The 23,191-nt window shown below is 39.7% G+C and overlaps 2 protein-coding genes across 2 annotated transcripts; both read right to left on the bottom strand.

Moving 5' to 3' along the window:
• Positions 1-208: 208 nt before the first annotated feature.
• Positions 209-3,348, bottom strand: cers3b (ceramide synthase 3b; the record flags this gene model as incomplete). The annotated part of the gene is made up of 10 exons (XM_083917037.1): positions 209-328; positions 472-625; positions 718-824; positions 1,585-1,713; positions 1,860-1,952; positions 2,031-2,081; positions 2,453-2,510; positions 2,601-2,719; positions 2,875-2,992; positions 3,176-3,348. The coding sequence occupies 10 exons, from the start codon at positions 3,346-3,348 to the stop codon at positions 209-211; spliced, it is 1,122 nt and encodes a 373-aa protein (XP_083773163.1).
• Positions 3,349-6,706: 3,358 nt separating this feature from the next.
• ano2a (anoctamin 2a) lies at positions 6,707-20,380 on the bottom strand (the record flags this gene model as incomplete). Its single annotated transcript, XM_083917025.1, has 26 exons — positions 6,707-7,374; positions 7,503-8,079; positions 8,311-8,416; positions 8,661-8,839; positions 9,453-9,505; positions 9,750-9,902; positions 10,076-10,239; positions 10,344-10,444; positions 10,886-10,943; positions 11,023-11,134; positions 11,375-11,576; positions 12,066-12,140; positions 12,602-12,658; positions 12,754-12,828; positions 14,122-14,204; positions 14,422-14,582; positions 14,681-14,815; positions 15,249-15,313; positions 15,918-15,965; positions 16,288-16,343; positions 16,480-16,531; positions 16,641-16,695; positions 17,169-17,341; positions 17,589-17,684; positions 19,149-19,454; positions 20,234-20,380. 26 exons carry the CDS (start codon positions 20,378-20,380, stop codon positions 6,707-6,709), a joined length of 3,957 nt encoding a protein of 1,318 aa, XP_083773151.1.
• Between the last annotated feature and the right edge of the window lie 2,811 nt (positions 20,381-23,191).

Raw genomic sequence — 23,191 nt, 5'->3', positions numbered from 1 at the left:
TGCAGCTTTAAATCAGTGTAGCTATGTATAGCCTAAATTAATAATTTACAGTTGCTTTAGAAGTAATATGCTCTGCTCAAGTGTGTTTGCTCTTTTTTTCTAAATGCAATTATTCTAACAGCTGCAACCAACACCTAGACTGAATGTCTCCATGTGTCTGCTGTCCATTTTCCTTTTTCTCTGTTTCTGTCTGTCTGTAGGCTTCGTGTCAGTGGCCATTGGCCCGGCCTCTGGCTCCAGAGCCATTTATGTGACTCAATTTGTGGTTTCTTTCCTTCAGTGAGTCACTGTCATCCTCCTCTTCATCGCTCCGGTCATCACCTTCCAGCTGCAGGATAAAGATGAGCCATAGAGAAGAGGTAGATAATTAAGGTTACCCAAAAACTGAAAACTTGTAGAATTTGAAAAGCCTTTATACATTTTTTTCTTTCACATAAATTTATAAACATTTAGAAAGACCTTTCAACACACCTTTGCGAAGATGAACTTATAGACCATCCGTGATATAAGAACAGCCCAGTAAAGGTGGAGTATCTGAAGAATAAGTAACATCACATTGAAGAAGTAGTAGCCAAAAAAGGGAGCAAACTGCTCAACTGGGTACACCCATGTACAGTGGATCAGCCTGTAGAGGATATGCACACATAATATGTATAACACATTACAACAAGATCATTATCATGCATTGTGCTGCGTCCCTACATTTCACACACTTACCAGAAAGGAAAAACGACAAGTCTTGTCAGGATAAAAAGAGCTGTAAACACCACAAACATGGCATTAGCAGTCTGGTGCCACTTGGCATAGTTGAATATCTTTGCACCCTGTGACATAAAAACAGGGAAGAATTAGTCCATCAAAAAGTCCCTTCAGGCATGTTTGCTTGTGATATTTAGTGTGAATTTTGTAATGATTAAAACAATATCCTATGATAATACAGGAGGTTGATATAATATTATGAATACCTGTAATGTAGAGTGTTTATTCAACTCTACACTAAATCATCTCCTATAATATTGCATCTCTGATATGTTCTCAAGAAAAATGCAATATTCATTGTGATATTGTCTTGATATTTGCTGTTTAAAATAAGAACTGGCCATCAGGTCTCATAGACACTATCAACCTCTTAAGTAACCTCAATTGTGATTTAAATTGCTGGGATTTATTTTGAAATGTATGACAGGGCAAAGGTAACCACCCTCACATGTACTGCTGTTCAAAGTCAACTCAATATTCATGCAGCATGGAAGGCCATTACAGGTGGCTTATCAGACCTGCTTAAGTCATGCCTACAGCGATTTCAGTCAGACACCCTAGGAGCAGTTTTGGCTCTGCATCAAATGATTGACATTGCTATTAAGCCACATTGATACTTTTAGAAGCTAATTATTATGCTTTCTTTGACGATGTAAAAAAAGCGGCTTTGCTTCTTGATGATGCTCCTTTAAGTCAGTCTGTTGCTGCAGAATTGTGACAATGCAAAATCACAGTTATCTGCTAATACTGCACTAGCCCACAGTATGACAAAAGATATCACAAAGATTAAGGTGCATATGCACTGATGTAAAAACCAACACTGACCTCTAGCAGTATGTCAGCGGAGTCATGAACTGCCATCACAAGGGTCCCAATACGGATGTAGTTGGAAATCCAGGAGAAACTTAGAAGAGTCAGTGTGGCTATGTGATGAATCACCTGCTCTATGAAGTCCTACACACATACACATGACAGACAGGTGTGCGCATATTTCCAATTTACTCCATCTTTATAACAAAAAGGGACAATACAGGTTTTGTTTTAAAATTAGTATTTGAGAAACTTTGATTTTATATATCTGCACATATCAACACACTCACTTTCCGTTTCACATCAAATGTGAGGCTGAGGAGGAGAGACAAGTAGAAGCCCATTTCCAAGAGGTAATACCAGTACTGAGATTGCAGCATGGACTGCAAGGACACATAGAGTGTTTATCATACTGCATACCGTAATATTGTACAGTATATAGCAATGGCAAAACAACGTACCTGTTTAGGGAAGCCTGCCCAAACTTCCTTCAGATTATAAAGCCAAGGTTTCTACAGCCAACAAAAACAGAGAGGGAGAGGAGTGTGAGAGGAGGTTGGAGAATAGCCTTGAAAAAGTGAAAAAGCCCAAAATGTTGGCCAATGAGTTCATGCATGTTTGTCCGCAATGTCAACTTCCAGAGTGTGAGAAAAACCCTGAAGCACAGAGAAACTTGAGATCAGCAGAGAGAAAGCTAGGGTCACATAGTCTACTGCGCATTACAGTGAAATCCCAATTCCAGTGGTATACCCAAATAGGGAGACAGAAAGTCAAACTTAGGAAAAAGAAACGTCCCACAGCAGAGACACAAACAATTTTTGCAGACAAATCCTGTAATAGCAATAATGCCAAAACAACATGCAAACAAGCCAAACCTACTTACATCATAGAGAGCTAGGACTCCGCAGGCAAATGCAAAAAAATAAAACAAACATCTCCAACTGTTGACAGAAAACACAAAAATGTAAAATATTGACACTTCCATTCTTATTCGTCTCCTCCTCCTCACATCCATGCAGAATCCCACACACCTGGCCTCGCAGAACCTCTTGCGAAGCCCTGGACGCTCCTGGTTCCTCCTCCTCTTGAACCAGACTTGAACTCTCCTTTCTGACCAGCTGGTCTTCTTACACAGAGACCTCACATCATCCTGAGACACAAGGGAAACAATACAATTGTTACAATGTTGCTTTACACCACACAAAAGCTGAACCTAAAATAATATGTGTGACTGTTGATTGATATTACTGTACATGAATAACAAACCACCTTTGTTTTTCAGTGAAATACTCTTACTCATCATACCTGAGATGGAGCCCGTGTTTGACTGCAGAAGTAGTTTTCTAGGATGGGACTTGGTTCGGCTGTGAGACGCACACGGTCCCTGATTCCCCAAACATTAGCCAGTGGTGTGGCCAGGTACCTGCAACAGCACACAAGCAACATTACAGTAAATCTGTGTCAGATATCATGTAACATGTTATCTAGCACAGCACAGCTTTCTACTTTCTAAACAGGAGTGGCTTTTGGAGTTTTGCACATTGCTCCATTCAGCTTGTGCAACATAATCCCAGTGCTCTGAAACCAGACAATAGCATATTCTCACCTCTCAAACACGTATCTGACGAGCAGCAGGCAGAGAGCACAGGGTAGAGTAGCGTAAAGTTGAGAGGCTTTAGCGTAGACACGTCCTTCACTGTCCTCCAGATCAGACCAGGAGACGTTGGCTGGCAGCCACAGACGCTCCCACCATAGCCATTCACTGACTGTCTGCAACATACTGCTTGAAAACAGAGACGACACCCACCTATGGAAAAAAAACATGCAAAACATTTTGTTTCATATTCAGGTTTTAAAATAACTTTATTTTTAAAGGTCTCATGTTGAAAAAAGTGAGATTTGTGAGATTTGTTTTCATTATAAAGCAAGTTGAGGTGCAATTTAAATACTGTGAAAGTATCAAAACACTCAATTCACTCAAGACTTTAAACAAGCTTTCAGGACTTCTGTATCGTTGTGATGTCGCAACTATATTATATATGTCTGTATAAGTGATGCTACAGTGCCATTAAAGTCCTTCATGGCGGTGCAGAGATAGGGGCAGATGCCGAAAACCTGTAAATGCTGACCAATCAGAGCAGACTAGGCCTTTTCCGGAGCAGGGAGTTGAAGAGACAGGCGCAAAAACAAAGCGTTTCATACAGAGAGGAAATACAGGTATATTTGGACAGACAGAATTAGATAGAAATATGTGTTTTCTGAACATTTAAGCATGGAAACATGTTCGAGTAGAATCCCAAAAATACAAGTATGAACCTGAAGATAAGCATAATATGGGACCTTTAACACTCAAAATACAATTATGACTAGATTAATTATAGCATAAAACAATGTCAGCTGGCCAAAGCTGTGCACTTTCATAATAATTATGTAGCAGCTAAAGCATTTAAAAATAAAAATAGACACAGACTGGTATGTACAGGGCTCTGGTCCACGTGGATTCACAACCAAAACACGCACCACTTTGGTGCCAATTTTCAGTTGTGGCCACAGTGATTTGTCACCACTGTCTACTGGTCTCTGACAGTACAACTGTTCTGTGGACAGGCAGTCATGAAGGAAGTGAGTCATTTTGAGAAGGAGAACTACAATAGATATCAAAGGGCAAGGAAGATAAAGAAGGGTGAGGAGCAATTCAAAGATGGAAAGATCAAAGATAAGTAAAGTCCTTTCTCATGTGGACTCTGCCCATAACAGAGTGTAGATAAAGTGTGTTATTTAAACATTTAGAAAACCTTTATAATGTTTAGAAAGACATAAATAATTCTAAATATTCTTTGTGATACACCTATTTACTCACCGGAATACAGTATTACTCATATTAATTTGTCACTGAACCTCGATGTAAGTTAATAAATCAGCATGAGAAAACAAACGTACATACCTGCAGGCAGTTTTGTCTTGATAAGAGCCAATAGAAGAGAAGGAAGCTAAGACAGAAGGTGGACACAGAGTGTGTAAAAAAGTCAATTTTCCAGAATGAAGTATTTCGTGAAACCTAAACTGACTTTAAAAAGCAAATTCCTTATGCCTACAAAGAGATTGCATATCCAGTCCATCTTTACACAACATGCACATGCCCAAGAACGCAGACACACACACACACACACACACAAACACACACACACACACACATACACACACACACACACACACACTCACCTTCAGTATGCCTACTATGAGACGTACAGGGACCTGTCTGTGTGAAGCCAGTCTGTTACTCAAACAGTTCCTGTACTGCACTAATCCACGTCAGATAACAACCCTTTATAGATCCTATACGTTCACTCTTTCAGATATTATGGAACCATTCTTCAAAGACAGCATAAAAAGTTAAAAAAGAAAAGGCAAATATTTGCTCATGAGCTAACGCTTTCCCTAATGCTGTGTGTTTGAAGCGACAGGCTCCACTGAGCATGTTGATTTTTTTGAGCATGTGTGTGGTCGCTCACCTGGATAGAAACAATGTGATCCTTCCCTCCCACTCTCTCTGCTCTTGTGATCACACCCTTGAAGTTACAGCAAGTCCTTAAAGGTGAAGTTAGCTCAGCTCTGGATACCCCTAACTTGGCCTTGGAGCATTTTTGTATTTTCAGTTGAAAATGTTAAGCTTTAGCAGTCGTTTAAGTGTGGGATAGTATGCCTACCCTCACCTGCAAGGATTCCCTTGGAATGCTGGGAAGCTCCCACAAAGGCCCCATTCAGTGGTGGTTTAGGGAAGGAGGAGCCAGTGCAGGTTACAGATAGAGGAGAAAAAGTAACTTTCACACACAAAGAAAGAGTGAAACATCACTCTGCATCAATAGCTGCCTAGGTTAATAACAAAGGCAGCCAAAAAACTTACAGTACATCGCCGGCTGCCACCACACAAACTGTACACTAAAAAAAGGCCAGAATACTATACTAGCCATGTTGGAGCTGACCACGGCTTAGTTAAGCAAAGCCAAGGTAACTTTGTCGGAAATGTGGAAGAGGGCTGCCTCTGTAATAACACATTTAATTAACAAATAGATTAGAATAAAGTCTAAACTGAAATGGGGGTGTAATTGTTTACAAAACTTTGGTTACAATTAACTGTTTTCCTGCTCGGTTTAAATGGGAAACATTTCTGGCAATTAATTTTACTTGGAAGGTGTCTTTTGCAGGCCTTTGAAAATGTCAGGTTTTAAAGGGATATAAAGGTAAAGAATGAATCACTGAGCATCCATGTTAAAATTCATGACACTGAATTTCTCAGTGTTTCACCACACACCAGAGGGGGGCAACAGAGACTACACAATCAGTGTTCATCCCCCAATTAGGAATGGACTAGTGACATGTGATTTTTTTAGTCTAATAATCTCTGAAAAGAAGTGATTTTATTTGTCTTCTCTTATAAATGCTGGATACGACTAATTTCCTCACATGAACAGCAAGGAATATAATAGTTCCTGTTTTCACCTTTGCTGGTAAAGGTAACAAGACTTAAATGCAACTTGACAATTCAAAAGGAAAAACAAATATCAAAAATATGTCCTTCTTTAATTATAATTTTACATTTTTTATATATCAAAATCTCTAAAAAATAAACAGTAGATCTACAAGCACAAGTGTTGACACTAGCTATGCTGTATATGTGCTGTATATATTTCCATCTTCTTCTGGTCTACAAGGCAGCACTGCTGCATGTGTGAGACTGAAAATATCAGAGGAACAGTGGCTATTGAGCTGTAAAAACAAACCAACAACAACAACAACAACAAAAATAATCAGGAATAGAAACAGTTCCAGTGGTAATGATTTTGGGCATGGCAGGGAGAGTTTCAGAGCAGTCTTTCTCTGAATTGTCCAGCACTCCCCTAGTCAAGGTCAGCCCTAGACCACTGAGTGGTAAAAGCATCTTTATGAAGATTAAGAAGGTAAAAAGGACGCTCAGTTGATCTGGATGGTCTCTCTTTAGACCTCAGGTATTATGTATGCAGATGGGAAGGACAGACAGGGGGGTGAGGCGCCAGGCAGAGACAGGCGAGGCTAATCTGGATAGTCCTCCCCCTCCCTCTGTTGCCCTCTGTCCCTTTCCCTTGCCTTCCATCTCTCCTCATACTAGCGTGTTGCGCTTCAGTTCACTGGGCGAAGGAGGGATGCGATCCTCCAGCTTTGTAAAGCTGGTGGAATGGCTAGTCTTGGTAGAGTGCTCCTCAGGACCAGGGGCTCTTTGTCGTGGAGGCAGTGTGGAGCACCGGGCTTTGCCCCTGGAGCGTGGCTGTTGAGGCGGAGGGCCTTTCAGAGCAAATAGTTCACTGGGGGCTTTGGTCTTTTGGGATGATGGGGACTGTGTGGGATGTGGAGATGATGGTGACACAGGTGTGTGGGGGGGAGAGAATGGGTTGGATGAGGCTAATAATGAAGAGCCACGTGGAACCAGGGGAGTAAGTGTGGCCCCCTGCTGGAACCATGTGAGGCTGGTGGAGTGGCTGGGCTGTGGCAAGCTGTAACAAGCTTCAGCCCCTTTGTGGCGAGAAGGCAGGGTGGAGCAGCGGGCCTTTGCCCTTGCGCCTTGCTCTCTGGGAGGAGGAGCAATTAGGGAGAAGGGCCTAGTGTCAATGTCTGATGTTGTCATTTCTGCCCTGGAGCCCATCAGACTCTGGGATGAGCCTCTTTTAGATGATGGATGTGACGGAGGCTCCTGGTCTTTCTGGTATTCCTGTTTGGACTCTGAGCGGGGAAGCTCTGTATCTCTAGCTGTGCTCGATGATGGTTCTTCACCTATGTGACAGGAAGTAAAAGAAATTAATCACAAGACACAAACAAGGCAACATGACTTAAAAGGAAAGATGAGACATGAAAAGATATGATAAAGTAGATAGCAGTGACATTAAGTTTTCTCCTCTCACCTAACAGGCCCAGCTCGCTCATGAAGGCGTCCAGATCGACAGTAAAATCCTCCTTCTCATCTGCCTTCTCTTCAACTTCCTTTTCTTCTTCTTTTATTTGTTCTACTTCCTCTTTTTCTTCTCCTCCAACTTGTTTATAATCCTCGATTCCACCCTCTTCATTAACACCTCCATCTTTTTCTGCTTCTCCCCCTTCTACCTCTCCAAGCTCCTCTTCATCTTCACCTCCTCGCTCTTCCTGCGCATTTTCTTCAACTGTTTCGAATGACTTTCCAACCTCTGGATCACTGTCACTGCTCCTTCTGGGTTCATCCAGATTGAACTCAACCCTTTTTTCCTCCTCCTCCACCTGCTGCTCCTCTAGTTCTTCCTGGGGTGCCTCCACCACAATGTCAATGATGGCGGGGAAGCAAGGGACGGAGCGTCTTGGGGAGTCAAATTTGGCACGTGCTTCTTGGTCTTGATTGAGCAGAAACTCCATCAGCATCATGTTCTCCTTCTTCAGCTGTTCCCGCAGAGATCGGGGTACGTCTGGAATCATCCAGGCCACCAACATACTGAGGAACATGGCGAGGTTCTGTAGGGGCAAAAACAAGGAAATGTTGGAGTATGGTTGGAGTCAATGCTGCTCTAGTTACATGATAATCCATCTTTTTTATTATAGGAAAAATATTTCTAGATTTAATTAGCTGAAGTGTCAATGGTCGTTACGATCCGCCAATTCATAGGGATGCACTGCTCTGCTGGCTTGGAATTGGGGGTGATATTTACCTTATTAACACTTTAGACTTCAGAAATATTTTCATACCTGGAAGAATATTACAAAGGCCAATTTTGCAGCCAGGACAGACCAGTATTGTTTAGAGAAGGTGTAGGCATCTGGGTCCCAAGGTGGGTCTCTGTAGTCCTTATACCTGAGAAACACAGTCAGTGTTTTTGCAATTAGGACCTTAGACCAACCTGAATGCACATGGATAACAGAGAAAAATCTGGTAATTCTTAGAGAGATTTGCCTCAGTAAAATCTCTACTACTAACGCCACGCCTTACAGTTTCTGAAAACTCTAGACAAGTTTGGGATTTAGGTAGAGTAATAGTTAAGCTTCTGGGCTTAAAGGAAAATCCAGATAGGTCAAGGTTAGAAGAGAGTCACTCTGACCTGCACATTGAGACTCCGGTGATGAGGGTGGTGTTGGGCGCACTGCCCGGTGCATAGTTGCTGACATTAAAGTAGGACAGTGAGTGCTCTGTGTAGCCATTCATGGTGCCATTTACACTGTACATGTACTGGAAAACCATGCGTGGAACAAACTCTGACGTGAAGGAGATGACAAACGCCTGAGAAGACAAACAAGAGATGGAAATGACAATATTGAGTTACTGTTGGCTAATCAACTGGTTACCATCTATATTCTGTATAACCGAACAGGCTACAACTTCCTTCATCATCAATATTTTACATAAAAAACAAGCACTGGCCACCGGTCAGCTAAACAGTACACTAAAATATGTTTCTGAAAACATTTGAGGCAAGAAATAGACAATATAGTAATACAATTGGTTTGATCAGAGTTCATGAGTAGTCACTGACACCGCGCTAGAGACTGCCCAGTGGTTGTTTTTCTTTGGGTGTAGTGAAATCAAGCAAATGCCATTAGTAGGAGGCAGAGGAATGTGGTTTTTATCTTATGTAATAATGTCAGGACATACTGACTGTTTGAGAAAATATGATTGAGCAAAAAAAGTTATTTTTTGTAAAAGTTACCTCATTAATTAGAGCAATCTCTGCCAGAGATCGAAGGTTATGTGCACAGTACACACACACACACACACACACACGCGCAGGCACGCACTCAGACACGCACTCAGGCACGCACACACGCATGCACACACACACACGCACACACACACACGCACACACACACACACACACACATACCAACAGACTTACATTGGTAATGACAGAGAACTTGCTGATTCCACAGAGAATGTTGTACCAAATCCCTGGAGATAGCATGTGCATGGAAAGAGACAAAGAGGGAAAGGGGAAGTGTGTGTGTGTATGTGTGTGTATGGTGTGTATATTTGTGAAAAAAGTGACAGAGAGACAGACATGGAGACAAAGAGAGAAAAATGGAGGGGCAGAGTGGAATAAAGGAAAAGAAAGTGATTAAAAGATGCAGGATAGCTTGTTTCACATTCATACAGAGACTGACAGAGTGGGTGTGCCCTCTTGTGTCTTCTGTACCTATGTCTTTACATCTCACAGCATCAGGCCGTCGGATCTCAGTGACAAATTTTGCAGCATCGAGGCGAATCTCAATAACGTTGTTGAGCAGAGCGAACGCTGGCGCCAGCGGGAAGGAGGCCACGAACAGAGACACGAACCCATACTGGATTACTGCAAATATTAATACACACACACACACACACACACACACACACACACACACACACACACACACACACACACACACACACACACACACACACACACACACACACACACACTTAAATAATTCTATTGTGAGATTGCAAATAGTGATTTACTCAGTAAATAAAAGCAGGACTCACTCATTTCCATGTACTCTGGCGTCACGCCTTCATAAGGTTCAAGGGCGAAATCTTTGTCAAATTGTTGCTTTGGTCTCTTCCCTTCTGTGTCATTCTCCTCATCTTCTGCTGCTCTTTTTTTCCCTTTTTCTTCCTGCATAGTTCTGTACATCTTTTTCAGCTTTCTGTAGAAAAATATAAAAAGAGGATAATGTCAGAGCAATGACTGGATATTTGGTAAATGAAGCAGTTTTGCAAGAATGTTTGCAGTTTATCTTTATATACTTACGGTATGAGAACCTCAAACACATTGTTTTGGATGAGCTGCTTTCCGAGCATGATCATGCTGAGCTGGATGCACAACTCAATGAGGCAGCCTGGTGGAGCGCACTGTGGGAAAGAAAAACAAGACACAGATGCACCTTTTCCCGTATGTACATATATACACAATAATCACTTCATTTATAGCTTCAGAGACATAGGTGCTGAGTGCACTTGAGGCAAAATATACTCTTGAGTTTTTGAAAATTCAAATTTCCACCTCTGATGTAGAAAAGAAAAGAACAGAGAAGAAGAGAATGAAGACCTTTTGATGCTGCCCCAGTGTTTATTGATGCATATGTAAATACTGCAAATATGAGTACTGATTTTTTGATTATTAACTTTACATTTCAGTGGCTCACTTGTTATGCATTTTATGTATTCTATTTAGATTTTTTATGGCATTCTATCCCTGTTTTTATGTCCAGTGTAAAGCATTTCTTGTATGAAATGTGCTATATAAAAAAGTTTATTATTATTATCATTACTAATGTTTGTAACTGAACATACCTCCTCCATGCGATAGTCTCCAAAGACGTAAACATAGTCCCCAGGCCGCCCACCAAACCTGTAAGAAGAGAGCACCAAGTCACATGATAAGGACTAAGGAATGGTGAGAAGAGAGACATTTTAGAAGAGACACGCACCTGCCCTTGAAGAAGGCCACATAGAAAATAGGTGCAAAGGCGTTCATGGACTTAAGAAAGAAAGACTTAAAGATCAGCTTCTCTTCAAACTCTTCCTTTGTCTTAGGGAGTTCTGTTGTAAAGGAGACACAACATGTAAACACATCATGTTAGGCACACTTGCTCGTATTGGTATGTTTCAATCTCGGTGTGTGACTTCATCCAAACTTGTGCTTCCTAAATCAGTTACATGGCCTTTCATACTGAAATCTTTTTGCCTTTTTCCCCCCCTATATGTTTATTTGATCAGCCAAAACACTGCAGCGCTAAGCTAACATAACCCTTTACTTTGTAACGGCATTGAATATAATACCCAGTTCAGTCAGCCACACAGCGATTGCTCCATAGACCTCTTCCAACACCAGAACGACCAGCATGTTCAGGATGATGCCTGTGGTGGTGACGGTCATCCTCACGCTGGCCTTGGCTTCAGGATCAGGGTTCATGGACCACACACTTAACATGCAGATGCGGTAAACTGCCACCCCAAACACCGCCGAGAAGGTTACGAAGATCTAAACATACAACACACACACCCACAACATTAAAAAGTTAGATGACAAGACTCTGGTGACCGTCAATTCTTCATTATAATAGTGTGATCTGTTTTAATATTTGGGGCTTGTAAATATCTGTTTTTATATATTTTTTATTCTTATCTATTGATTTCTTCTCTCTTTTATTGCTATCACTGTTTTATCTTTCTGTTAGTTTCGATTTTATATTTGTTTAATATGGTCTTTAATGTTGTGAATAAAGTGAATTGTTTCACACAATAAAACATGTTGTAGGGCCACTACTGTTGACACTATGAATGAGATAATAATAATAATAATAATATGGATATAATGTGGGAAACAGTGAGGAAATTATTTAGATAAAAAGACAATGTATGTAGACAAATTCACAAACTTTTCTGTTAAACATCTGATATCCTCATAAAAACAGACAGTGATTGTAGAAAACTGTGTGATGGGGAAGTTATAAGTATTAGAATTCAGTACCAGAAGGAGCAAGGTGGACACATTGATGAGGTAACCTGACAGGTGATCTTCAATGTCCAGGGACTCCGGTTCTCGCTGTTAAGAAAAGCACAAAAAAACAACACAAACAGTATTGGTATTCTGTCTGGCAGGTGCATGTTTTCAATCTGAAAGGACAGAAATCTCCTCCCCCTCCTCCTCTCCCTCCTCCCTTTTCTCTCTCCTTCAGTAATCTGGGCTAATCTCGGGCAGGTAAGCAGCTTTGGACTCAACCACCCACTGCAGGTGAAGGGGTTTTCCTTTTTGTGCACTGACAAAAACACATACAGAGTTAGTCTGTAATACATTTACTGTAGATGAAAAACTCAAGACAGGTTGTGATATTTGCTTGTATAGATACAGTTGTTTACCTTCACTGTGTGTAATGGAATGAGCGAGATCCGTGTTAGCATTCTCTATGAAGCAAGTGTAAATCACCTCAGTAACACAGCCCTGCCCTTTCCCCCTAGCAACTCTGTCCACATAATGTCCTATCACACAGAGCAGTGCAGTGATACCTGTGAGGCCAGCATCTGGTCTGTTTCTCCATTTGCACCTTCCCCAGCTTGAGTCAGCTGCACACACACAACACAAAGTGAGAAACATTTGTCTGATAAAAATGTCAATTTAACATAAAATTGTATGTGAAACACACACTCAGATACAATACCTTCTTCTTAGACTGTGCTTTCATCCTATCTTTTTTCTCCTGTAGAACTTCTTCATATTCCGGCCTCAGCTCCTCCTGCAGCACACACACATGCACACGGTAAAACAGGCAGCCCCACAAAGTAAGAGACCGCTGAGATAAATCCACAACTTTAAAATCAAGCATGGCGGCTACAATGTATCATTGCAAATTAAACTAGAGCTACAAATTCTCACAACGCAGCTATATTATCTGCCACCTTGGATGGCTGTTGCATGACATCGGCAGTTTAAGGTCCTCATTTACTTAAGGTCTGTAGCTTTTTTTTAATGACTCACTCAAAAAGTTTTATATTTCCAATGAGCGCTAACTGATTATGAGCGGATTTTCTGCCCAAACACATACAAAGTTTACGTTTTCCTCATTAAAAGACACTATTCACCGAGAAAGCACGGCCTACAAACCAATTAACAGTATAAAGATAATTAAAGTGTTAAATGTGTGTTAAATTCCAGATTTGTTTGTCTAATTTAATTGTGTTAACAGATTTTCAACTGCTCATAAATATTCATATACTGTAAATAGCTAAGCTCTTTTGCAAAATGAAAGACAAAAATAATACAGCTTCTTAAACAAAATTGTGGGATTATTTAATGGGTACAGAAACTTGCCCACCTGGACTCGCTCCTTCAGGCAGCAGACATAGAGAGATACGCACACACACACACACACATGCACACACACACACACACACACACACACACACACACACACACACACACACACAGTAACACAGAGAGAGGGGGGATTATTATTATATATCATTTATATTTTATCATTTTTTATGTAATTGGGTGGGCAGATCTACTCTTGTTTTCCATGCTAATAATGCCCCCTTGAATTTAATTAAATTGAAATGAATTGAATTGAGAGAGAGAGAGAGAAAGAGAGAGAGAGAGAGAGAGAGAGGGAGTGCGAGAGAGCGAGAGAGAGAGAGAGAGAGAGAGACAGAGCGTGCGTTGTATTAGGCTGGGAGTGTTTATGTTGTGTCCCTGCTGTGTCATCTGCAAGTGCACTGCGTTAAGAACAGACCAATCCCATTACAGCCCTTCACAAGGTAAAGAGTGGCGTTAATGCATTGGTGGCCATGTGTATACATGTATGCGTGTGTTAGGAGGGAGGGGACTATTCGGACACAAATGATAATCTGCAAGGCAAAGAACAACTGTCGTCATGATTGACCCAAGCAATGAGGTTAACCCTCTCACCCTCACTGACTTGGCACATTGACAAACAGAGTTATGGAAGTTTAAAGAAAAAAAACAGTTCTAAAACAATGCGTGTTTGTGTTTATTGCACAGTACAGTATTATTGAACTTATTTTTGTACCTCCTCATCCTCTAAGCTTGTCAAGTCCCACGTATGTTTCAGACACATCTGTCGTCTTTTCCAGTGCTCAAGGAAACAGGCAGCTACAAGAAGATACACAGAGGGAATATAAATATATTCCCAAAATAATTTGCTTTAAAAAAAAACCAACCTGAGCATTTGAAAGCTTGATGTTAATATCTATATATACATAGAAATACATCAAATATAACCAGTAATTATGGATACTCTCACTGTCTAGGAGATGGTCTACATGTAATAACCAGATGATTAGGAAATTGTATTCAAATGTACAGTTACCCCACAGAGACATGAAAATGGCAAAGAGGACGGTGGCTCCATTGTCGAACAGGTATGACGCTCGGGCCAGTGAGCACACCGTACTCAGATGCCAGTAGTCACACACTCTATCACACAGTGGGCACATGGTGATGTTCAGGTTGTCATTACATGTCTCCAGGCTGAAAAACACAACAAAAACAATACAAACACATGTATGGTGACAATGTAGCGTGCTTTTGATACACACATAAGTTTGAAGAGTATTTTTTCTGCCTACCTTGGCACATTGGCATCCACAGTGAATATGCCGTACAGGATGACAATGATGCCCAGTACAGACGGAGGGATGAGGAGCTGAGTATAAACACCCAGCCAGGCAAAATACAACCCAATCTGCTCTCCAAAATACTTCCTGTTAAAATAAAGCCAATGTATCTTATTTGTAGGTTTGTAGATTAGCATTTTTAAAGTCAAATTCTGGGCCAAAGTAGTAAACAGTATCTTTAAAATTTTCCCTAAACTAACTTTTTGGATCCATGATAAGGTCTTGCCAAAATAGTTAGCTTATATGTAGATTCTATCTATTTACCACTTAACTTTAAGCACCCTCAGACCAAAGTGTCAACAGAGCACTTTTATGAAGCTTGTAAAATGTAATAACCCCATATGTTTTTACTGGCACCATCATCAGGATGACAGTTGCATATTTAAACAACATAAACAGCTAAATCATCAGCATATTTGTTCAGTTCAAAACTTTGGTATTAGAGCTGTAATTAACATTGCAGTCTCAATCTATAGCTATAGCTAGACCTTAATCTGTGCTTGCACTAACTAATCAGTACCTGATCAGGTCCACAGGCTGGTATTTATACATGACTCCGTAGTTGGCCCATTCTTCATGGAGGAGCTGAAGGACATCCAAGCACATGACACAGGAGTAAAACACAAGTTGATGAGAGTAAATAATTCAATATATTGTCAGAATAAATATGTGTGGATTCTATGTAATGTTTAAAATGCTGTCTGATTGTGGAAAATCAAACATGTATTTGTGACTTGGGCTGCCAGAGAAGGTCTGACAGGTCTTAGGCTTGTTTCAGGAGAAACTTAGAGATAAGATCCAAAGAATAATATTTATATTCACATAAAATTATAAATCCAAGACGAAACTGCCAGAAGAATGGAACTTAAGAGAAAAAGTGGCAAATACTGCTGCTACTTCAGCACCACAGACAGCGCCATAGAATTATCATCATTACTTACTGTAATGCAACAAAGCACTACTGATATTTCAGAGTCTTTGTCGGGTATATTATACTATAAGTTCTAACTGGCACAAACATCAGTCAGATAAAGGATCGATGTGTCAGACAGACAAGGGATAGTTAACTAAACAACCCCTCTGCTACGAGGGGATGGAGAGGTAGGAATGGCAGGTCAACGAGGGGTACTTTTAGTATGAAGTGTTTTGAAAACACTGTCAAATATCCATTAGAGGCCATTCAACTCACCTGTCTGTCATTTCGTTGATCTTTGCGTCCTCTCCTTGTGAACGACCCCTAAAGAAAAAAAAATCACCAAGTCTTTATATGATGCAATATTTTACAGTTTAAGGTTTTTTTAGAGTATTTTTCTTGTAACATTGTTCAGATTACCCTCTCCTCCCCCGATTTATCTTCATAAACGTCCATACTGAAAGTATACTGTATACATAATATACCTGTCCTATACCTGTCCTACAATAAAGTCCTTTATGAACATTAGATGTAGCACACACTAAATGCTTAATAATAAAACGCACAGATATACTATGTATGAATAGTTTTTGAGCCTATGTTCTTTCACATTGTCCAGTGACGTGCTATTATTTGTTATACTCACATCATGCAGAGGGAAGGCAGAGTCGTAGACACCCCGAGCCAATAATGAGTTGATGCCTTATGACACAAAGAGGAAGTGCAACACAGTGTCACGGACACATATAGAAACTGACAGCATGAACTCTGACTGACAGCGTGCATATGAATGGTATGAAAAAAGGAAAATAAAAACACAGCGAAAGTTAGATCTCACCACTGGTTTGGCAAGTTTGTCTGCAGGTAGTGCGTGAAATAATCTCAGCAACCTAGACACAAACAAAGCTTAGTCCAAATGTTGTGTGAGTCAAATTCAAATACAAATACAAGATATTCCTCATGAGATAAAATTGGGAAGACATTTGTTTCTGGACTCACTATTCTGCTGCGCGTTGTGTTGTCAAATACGGTTTCTGTGGATTTGATGTCATACCTGCAGGAAATGACAGGAAGCAGTGACAGACATAATGTGAGCGTTAAGTATTAATAACAGACTTGTTCACCAAAGGAATGGATTCATGAGACGTTGGATCACTGTTCACACATTCACACTTGCCAAAGAAAAGTGTTTTTTAGGTTTTGTTTGCTTGAGTGTTTGTTAAATCAAACATTATTGTCACATGATTGAATTTACTGTTAAGCTTACAGTATATTGTCACTTGTTGTGTCCCAGTAGCATTTCAATAAAAATTAAATTCACGTTGAAGCTCCACCGTGTTATGATGGATGATGAAAGCACACAGCCTGCTGCTGATTTAGTTATTAGGTTGTTATCTGACTCACCGACCATGACTTAACTGAAAAGCATGCATGTCCCTAGCCAAGGGCGACTCCTATAGTGGGTTTGTTTTTTTTGATACCATCTACTGCATGTGTGCGTGTGAACGTGACAATCCAGGTACTCACAGGTGGAGCTTGTCTCTGATAAAAGGGTGTTTGAGGGTTTTGAAGTGGACGCGTGTCTGTGAGTCTCTTTGGTTGTCAAAGTCGGGGACGTCTGGCTGAAACGGTGTGCTGACTTTGGCCATAATGGAATCCCACATTCCAGCAATGCCCATCCGTTTCCGCAATTCACACTTCTGCTCGATAAAAACATGCATCGAACAACAGTTTGGTCAAATCTACTCTTCTACACTACTACATTTTTTGTTTTAAATTCACCACACTACACATATCTGGCCTATCACTACAGATATCCACCTAACTATTCTGTCACATTCTCCTTAGTTTTAAAAAGGGATTGTGTGGTGTGCAGTCAAGTTAATTTGAAAACATGTTACCTAAAACTAGAATATTAAAGATTGGGGTGTATAAAAGGCTGCTGACCTTTTTCACAGCAACTTTGATCTTCTGAAGTTCCGCTTCTCGACTGAGTATTAGCCACGGGATGTGCAGCCGAATAAACGTTAAGCCATTAGGCCTCTGCACATAAACACACACATTAACACAAAGGTTAATGTGAAATTTATACATACATACATCAACCACTGTGTACATGTCAAATTAGAGTTGGATTACAAGCCCATATGGATAGATTATCTGTACATATGTCTTCTTCACTCTCTTTTTCCTTACATGTAATTGCTCCTGCTACTTGCCCTGAGGCAGCTAGATGAACCTTCCCTAAACCTGTAAGTATGCGACTTTGTGTTATAATGAGGCTGTTTTGTAGGGAATCCCATTATTTCAAGCCCAGAACCTCTCAATCCTCCAAAGTATAGAAAATGAGCGCAGATAATGTTGGAGCAGGTACCTGAAAGCCACCATAATGTAGCCAGTCATCAATTTTGATAATGTGAAAAGTGAAAAGCTATCACCTAGCTACTGTCCCACTGAATTAAGACCTGCCAGTGCAATTACTGTAATGACCTAAGTGCAAGGCAGATACAACTGCACAGGCTTAAACAACACCTGCTCCACCTCTAATGGTGTGTGTGTTATCACCAGACTCTGCACTTCTGTCAAGCTACTCTGGTTCTGATCAGGAATCAAAATGTTAAAGTTCAGGAAAATATGAATTAAAAAAAAAATCCTTGACAGGATATTAATTTCCATTAAAATATGCAAAGGTTTACCACTGTGAAGACACATTCATGAGTAACCCCCCCCACACACACACACCATGGTGTAGCCCACAAAAACAACACAACTGAACATAATGCTAAATGCTAAATATTAGAATAAATACTTCACTGTTAGGTTTTTAAATCATTATTATATAATAAAGTAACAGATACACATACTGATACAGTACACAGTCACTGCTTAGTGCCCCCCTCTACCCATTCAATCTAAATTAAATCCACCAATCCGCATCCAGTGTGTATTCACTGTGTACACACACACACACACACACACACACACACACACACACACACACACACATCCGAGTTGTGGATCACGCTATAATAAGGCCCTATAATCTGGCATTTGGCCTCACACTTATGGACAGCCTTCTTATTCTTGAAACAAAACAACAGCTGATATAACACACAAGTGTCTCATAACAACATACACACAGAAGCACACACACACACACACACACACACACACACACACACATAAACAGCATGTGCACACATACACCCATAGAGAATATGAAACAATAAACACACTTGCATATACTGTGCATGCTATTATTGTGGTTATTATTACTTAATTGTCCTACAATATACCACTGAGATTCAATAAGTTTTCTCTTTAATTAGAGTGCAGGCACGTCCTCCAGGGAGGCTGAGTCTTATCCTCAACCTGTTTGGCAACTGTCCAATCACAGGATTTATAGTCACATCACTGAAGGACAGCACTGACCCATAAATGTCTATAGGAGTGTACAGCAGAGGAAAAAATAATCATGGAGAAAGCGCTCTAAAAGCAGATACACACCTCTTTATCACGCTCCAGCTGTAGTCCAGCTTCCAGTAGACCTGCTTCAAACTCCTCCCTCATGACAGCCTTTTCCTCCTCAGACAGCTTTGACTCCTCCCCATCTCCTGCAGGTGCGCCTGCCTCCCCCGACTCTGCTTCCATTTCCACACGCCCCACCATTGGAAGTTGTACACTCCCATTAGATGTTATGGAAAGGCGTGCCCTGGAAGACTGCCTTTTTTTGCATTTGTAGCAAAGGACGTAGTCCACTTTTCTCTTGCCATCGGCAAAAAAAAGCCCGGGGCCTAGCTCGATGCCAGACTCCTACACGAACACACAAAAGCACACACAGGTAATTAATGAGGTCGGTGATGAGGGTTACAAATAGGGAATTAAGGGAGTACTATCATGTGTTTCAGCTCAGGGAGGGGATGCTACAGGATGTTAAGGCTTCACAGTATGAATGTTTGCATTCTTTTTTTTATTTCTATTATTTAATTAATTCATCTAAATCTGCAGTAGATACAACAGTATCACACATGGCAACATAGCACAAATGTTTGCAAATATAGTATCCAAACATAGTATCACACTAAAATGTCATATGACATTACAACTGCATTTCAGAGGAAGAGGTTAAATTAAAAAAAATATATTAAAAAAAAACTTAAATATTAATTAGAAATAAAATAATGTTAATAAATACATATAACAAAGCAGCAACAGGGGAAATACACTTTCAATTCCATTATTTAGATTGGTGGGAAAGTGTTTTATGGTTTAACATACTGTAAATGTTGTGCTTTGTGTAGTGTAAGAGATTTTAAATGCTATCTAAATTAATTCAGTAAAATAATACATTTTGGGGGAGATTTTGAGATTCTGTTTTTATGTTTAAAGAATTTCATCGTTTTTGCTTTTCATAATTATACCAAATGTTACACTTTTTTGACTTTACCATCGATAATCAAGCAAGAAAAGATTTACTTTATTACATGAGAAGAATACTTGGTCTGTAGTCTCAATATTATTTTTGCAAAATGAACACATATTATAATAAATATTAAATGGTGGCCTAAGTAGGTCTTTAAAGAAGAGCATACCGGAGGAGGGGATCCGTCGTTGTCAGGTGGGGTAATCGGGCCTCCATTGGCGGCATCAATCCCAAGCTCGGACAGCGATCGGGCCAGTGACACAAGCTTCGCTGAGTGAATGGAAGACGACTCACTCATTTCTGTGGTGACAGACATACGCTCTTTTCCGTTTCATCACTGTTGACACATGAAAGGAAAAACAAGAGTTCAGTATTCAAAGGTTGGGATGACCTGGCAGTTCTGGTTGTAACTGAAAAAAAAAACAGTTCCTCTCAGTAGGATCATTATATCTGAGCACATTGGTCCCAAATCTTTTTGGATTTGAACCCCTTGTAAAACAAAGAGATGTCTTATTGTGACCAATCATTACTGATTGTATATCTACCAGTTTTGCAGAATTAAATGTTAAATTATGTATGCATCTATTATTATTATTTTTTTTTAAATAAAGCAAACAACAGAGCAAAGTCTAAAAAAACATGATTCTGTGTAACAACATTTCATGGTAATATTGAAGCCCATTGATGCCTGGACTGGATTACTTAGTTTTTTGTTGTGACTAAGTATTTTTTCCTTATAATTATGACTTATTAACTCTTAAGTAGGTTTTCTAGTGGCATAAATGTGCTTCTATTTGTTTGAACCACTATTTTAGCCTTTAGTAAACTGTGTCCTGTTGTTGTGGTTGTCAGTCGGGATTTTGTGTTTTTGTTTGAATCTTGTCTGCAACCCAATTTCCCTGTAAGCGTCACTTAAGATACTTTGAATACTAAGAATAACCATTTTTCTTTGAATGAACAGGTTTTCTTTCATTTTGAAGCGCTGATAGTGGTCTGCAGCAGATATTATTGTTAAGATATGTAGAGTCTGATATAGATTTTAGATGAATTTAGCATATTTTACGTTCACATATTTAAAAAATCATACAGCAGTAGCTGTTTTAGACTGACAGGAAGCCAACGTTAAGCTGTCTCATCTCTTTTCTGTCTTTCAATTGAAGCTGTAGGCTCAGATTAAGCTCACACTGCAATCCAAGCGGCACAGTTTACAATCTGTTGGGGTAATTTGGTCACTGGCCTCACTCTGTGGAGATAAAGAAGGAAGTGTTAAGAGGAAATTGAGTAGTTACATCTCACTCCATAGACGCACAGCCTTAGCTTGAATCCACAAACATAAAATATGGAATGAGTATTTTGAAGTGCACAGCTCATCTTCCTAAAATGTGCAATTATATTTCTCAACTGTTCATCAAGCTCAGAAATAACTCAACAGATATAGCATAGTGTTGATGGTTTTAAGTAAATTACAGTGAGCCCTGGTCTGTGCACTACTTATGGGAGAGCAATGTAATACACGTCAGATCTGCATCCTTATAAATGCTCTTAAACCTAAAAAAGAGACAAAACTTTCACATTTTGTGAAATGTTTGTCACAAAATGAACCCATCGATGACACTGACATTATAACGTTTATTTCAGATTTCACACCTCTCAAAACTTGATTCTTTGACTTATAACATGGTGGAAATGTTTGCAATAAATTATTAATGTAGACAGTATGCAGTGGTAAGTATACAGTTCCAGGTCTGATGTTTGGTAAGAGGTAAAGGCTGCACACCTTAAATCGTATTTAGACATGTACTGGTTATGTTCTTAACCCCTAAGTACAAGTGCCACACAGATTCCATCATCATGTGTTATGTGGGTGAAAGAGAACCGGGACTGCATGCAACAGTGGTCCCAAAGACATTTCAAAATACATGTGCTAGCCGCCCGAGATACCAGGGAAAGCCATGAGAAACACATCAACTGTCAACAAAACTGCGTATACATACACACATTCAACCCCCAATCCCCTTACGCACAAACACATCCACGATAATCCCAGAGCACCATGTGTTAGCAAACACAGAGCCAAGATGGAAACTGAGAATATGCGTCTCAGAGTTCAGCAGGTCATCAAGATGTTACGTAAACTATGAAATCCATTAGGACACAGTGACATTGATATGAGTAGCTCCTAAACTTGTTAACTTGTAACACTTGAGAGGATGAGATGTCTACACATTATGGACTTTAGTAGACATAATCTGTTAGCAATTCAACCAAAGAATATTTCCTTATCAGACTGTTTGATTTGAATGATTATTAAAGGCCTAAGGAAGTCAACGTATTAATTCATTCACACGCAAAAAGAACAACGAATAAATGTCGAGAAAAGTTTTGTAATTTTTGTTCTCTCTCTCTTATCTTGCATCCATAGATGACAGCATTGTAGATGTGTTTTAAAGGTGCATCTGTAAAGGCAGTGCATACGTTCAACTGTGGTTGTTTTTGGAGAAACACAGAGGTCTGAGTTTTTTCTTTATCCCATATGCTGTTAGCCACATCCTCCATATGCGGTGCATTTTTCTCTTTTCACTTTTCCCCAATGGCTGATATTTTTGCAGCTTCCAAAGTTATACTACTGCATGCTAATCAATATGCACACACGTTTTGAACTTTAATTAAGCATCTACCAAACATCAGTGATTTATTTTGTTTATTTCAGACAGTTATGAAAACTTGTGCATCTTAACTGGATATTGCCTGTACTTTTTTTTTTTTTAGCATATTCTCTTTATGATGTTATGAAAATGTATTATGCTGTCCTCTTGGCAAAAAAATCTACAACTTTAATCTCAACAGGACTTTTACATGGTTGAAAAAAGGGAAAATGAAAATAAATACCAACTTTTCCAGTATTTTCTGTTACTGGACACTTTTTCCATTAGAAAGGACAAAAATAATAATGAAAGAGCACATAACTTCTGTCGATAACAAATTCCGCAATGTAGTCATAATATGATAAGAAATACATTTATTTTATTATATTAGGGGCTAGAATTTGCATGGTTTTCATTCAGAGTACCAATATTAGCTATGTTAACATAGAACATACTGTTTTATTATATTTTCCTGTCATATA

This window comes from Echiichthys vipera (genome assembly GCF_963691815.1).
Source record: "Echiichthys vipera genome assembly, chromosome: 7".
NCBI classification, from domain to species: Eukaryota; Metazoa; Chordata; class Actinopteri; order Perciformes; family Trachinidae; genus Echiichthys; species Echiichthys vipera.
Note: the sequence above shows the minus strand (reverse complement) of the source record. Positions and strands in the feature narration are given on the sequence as shown.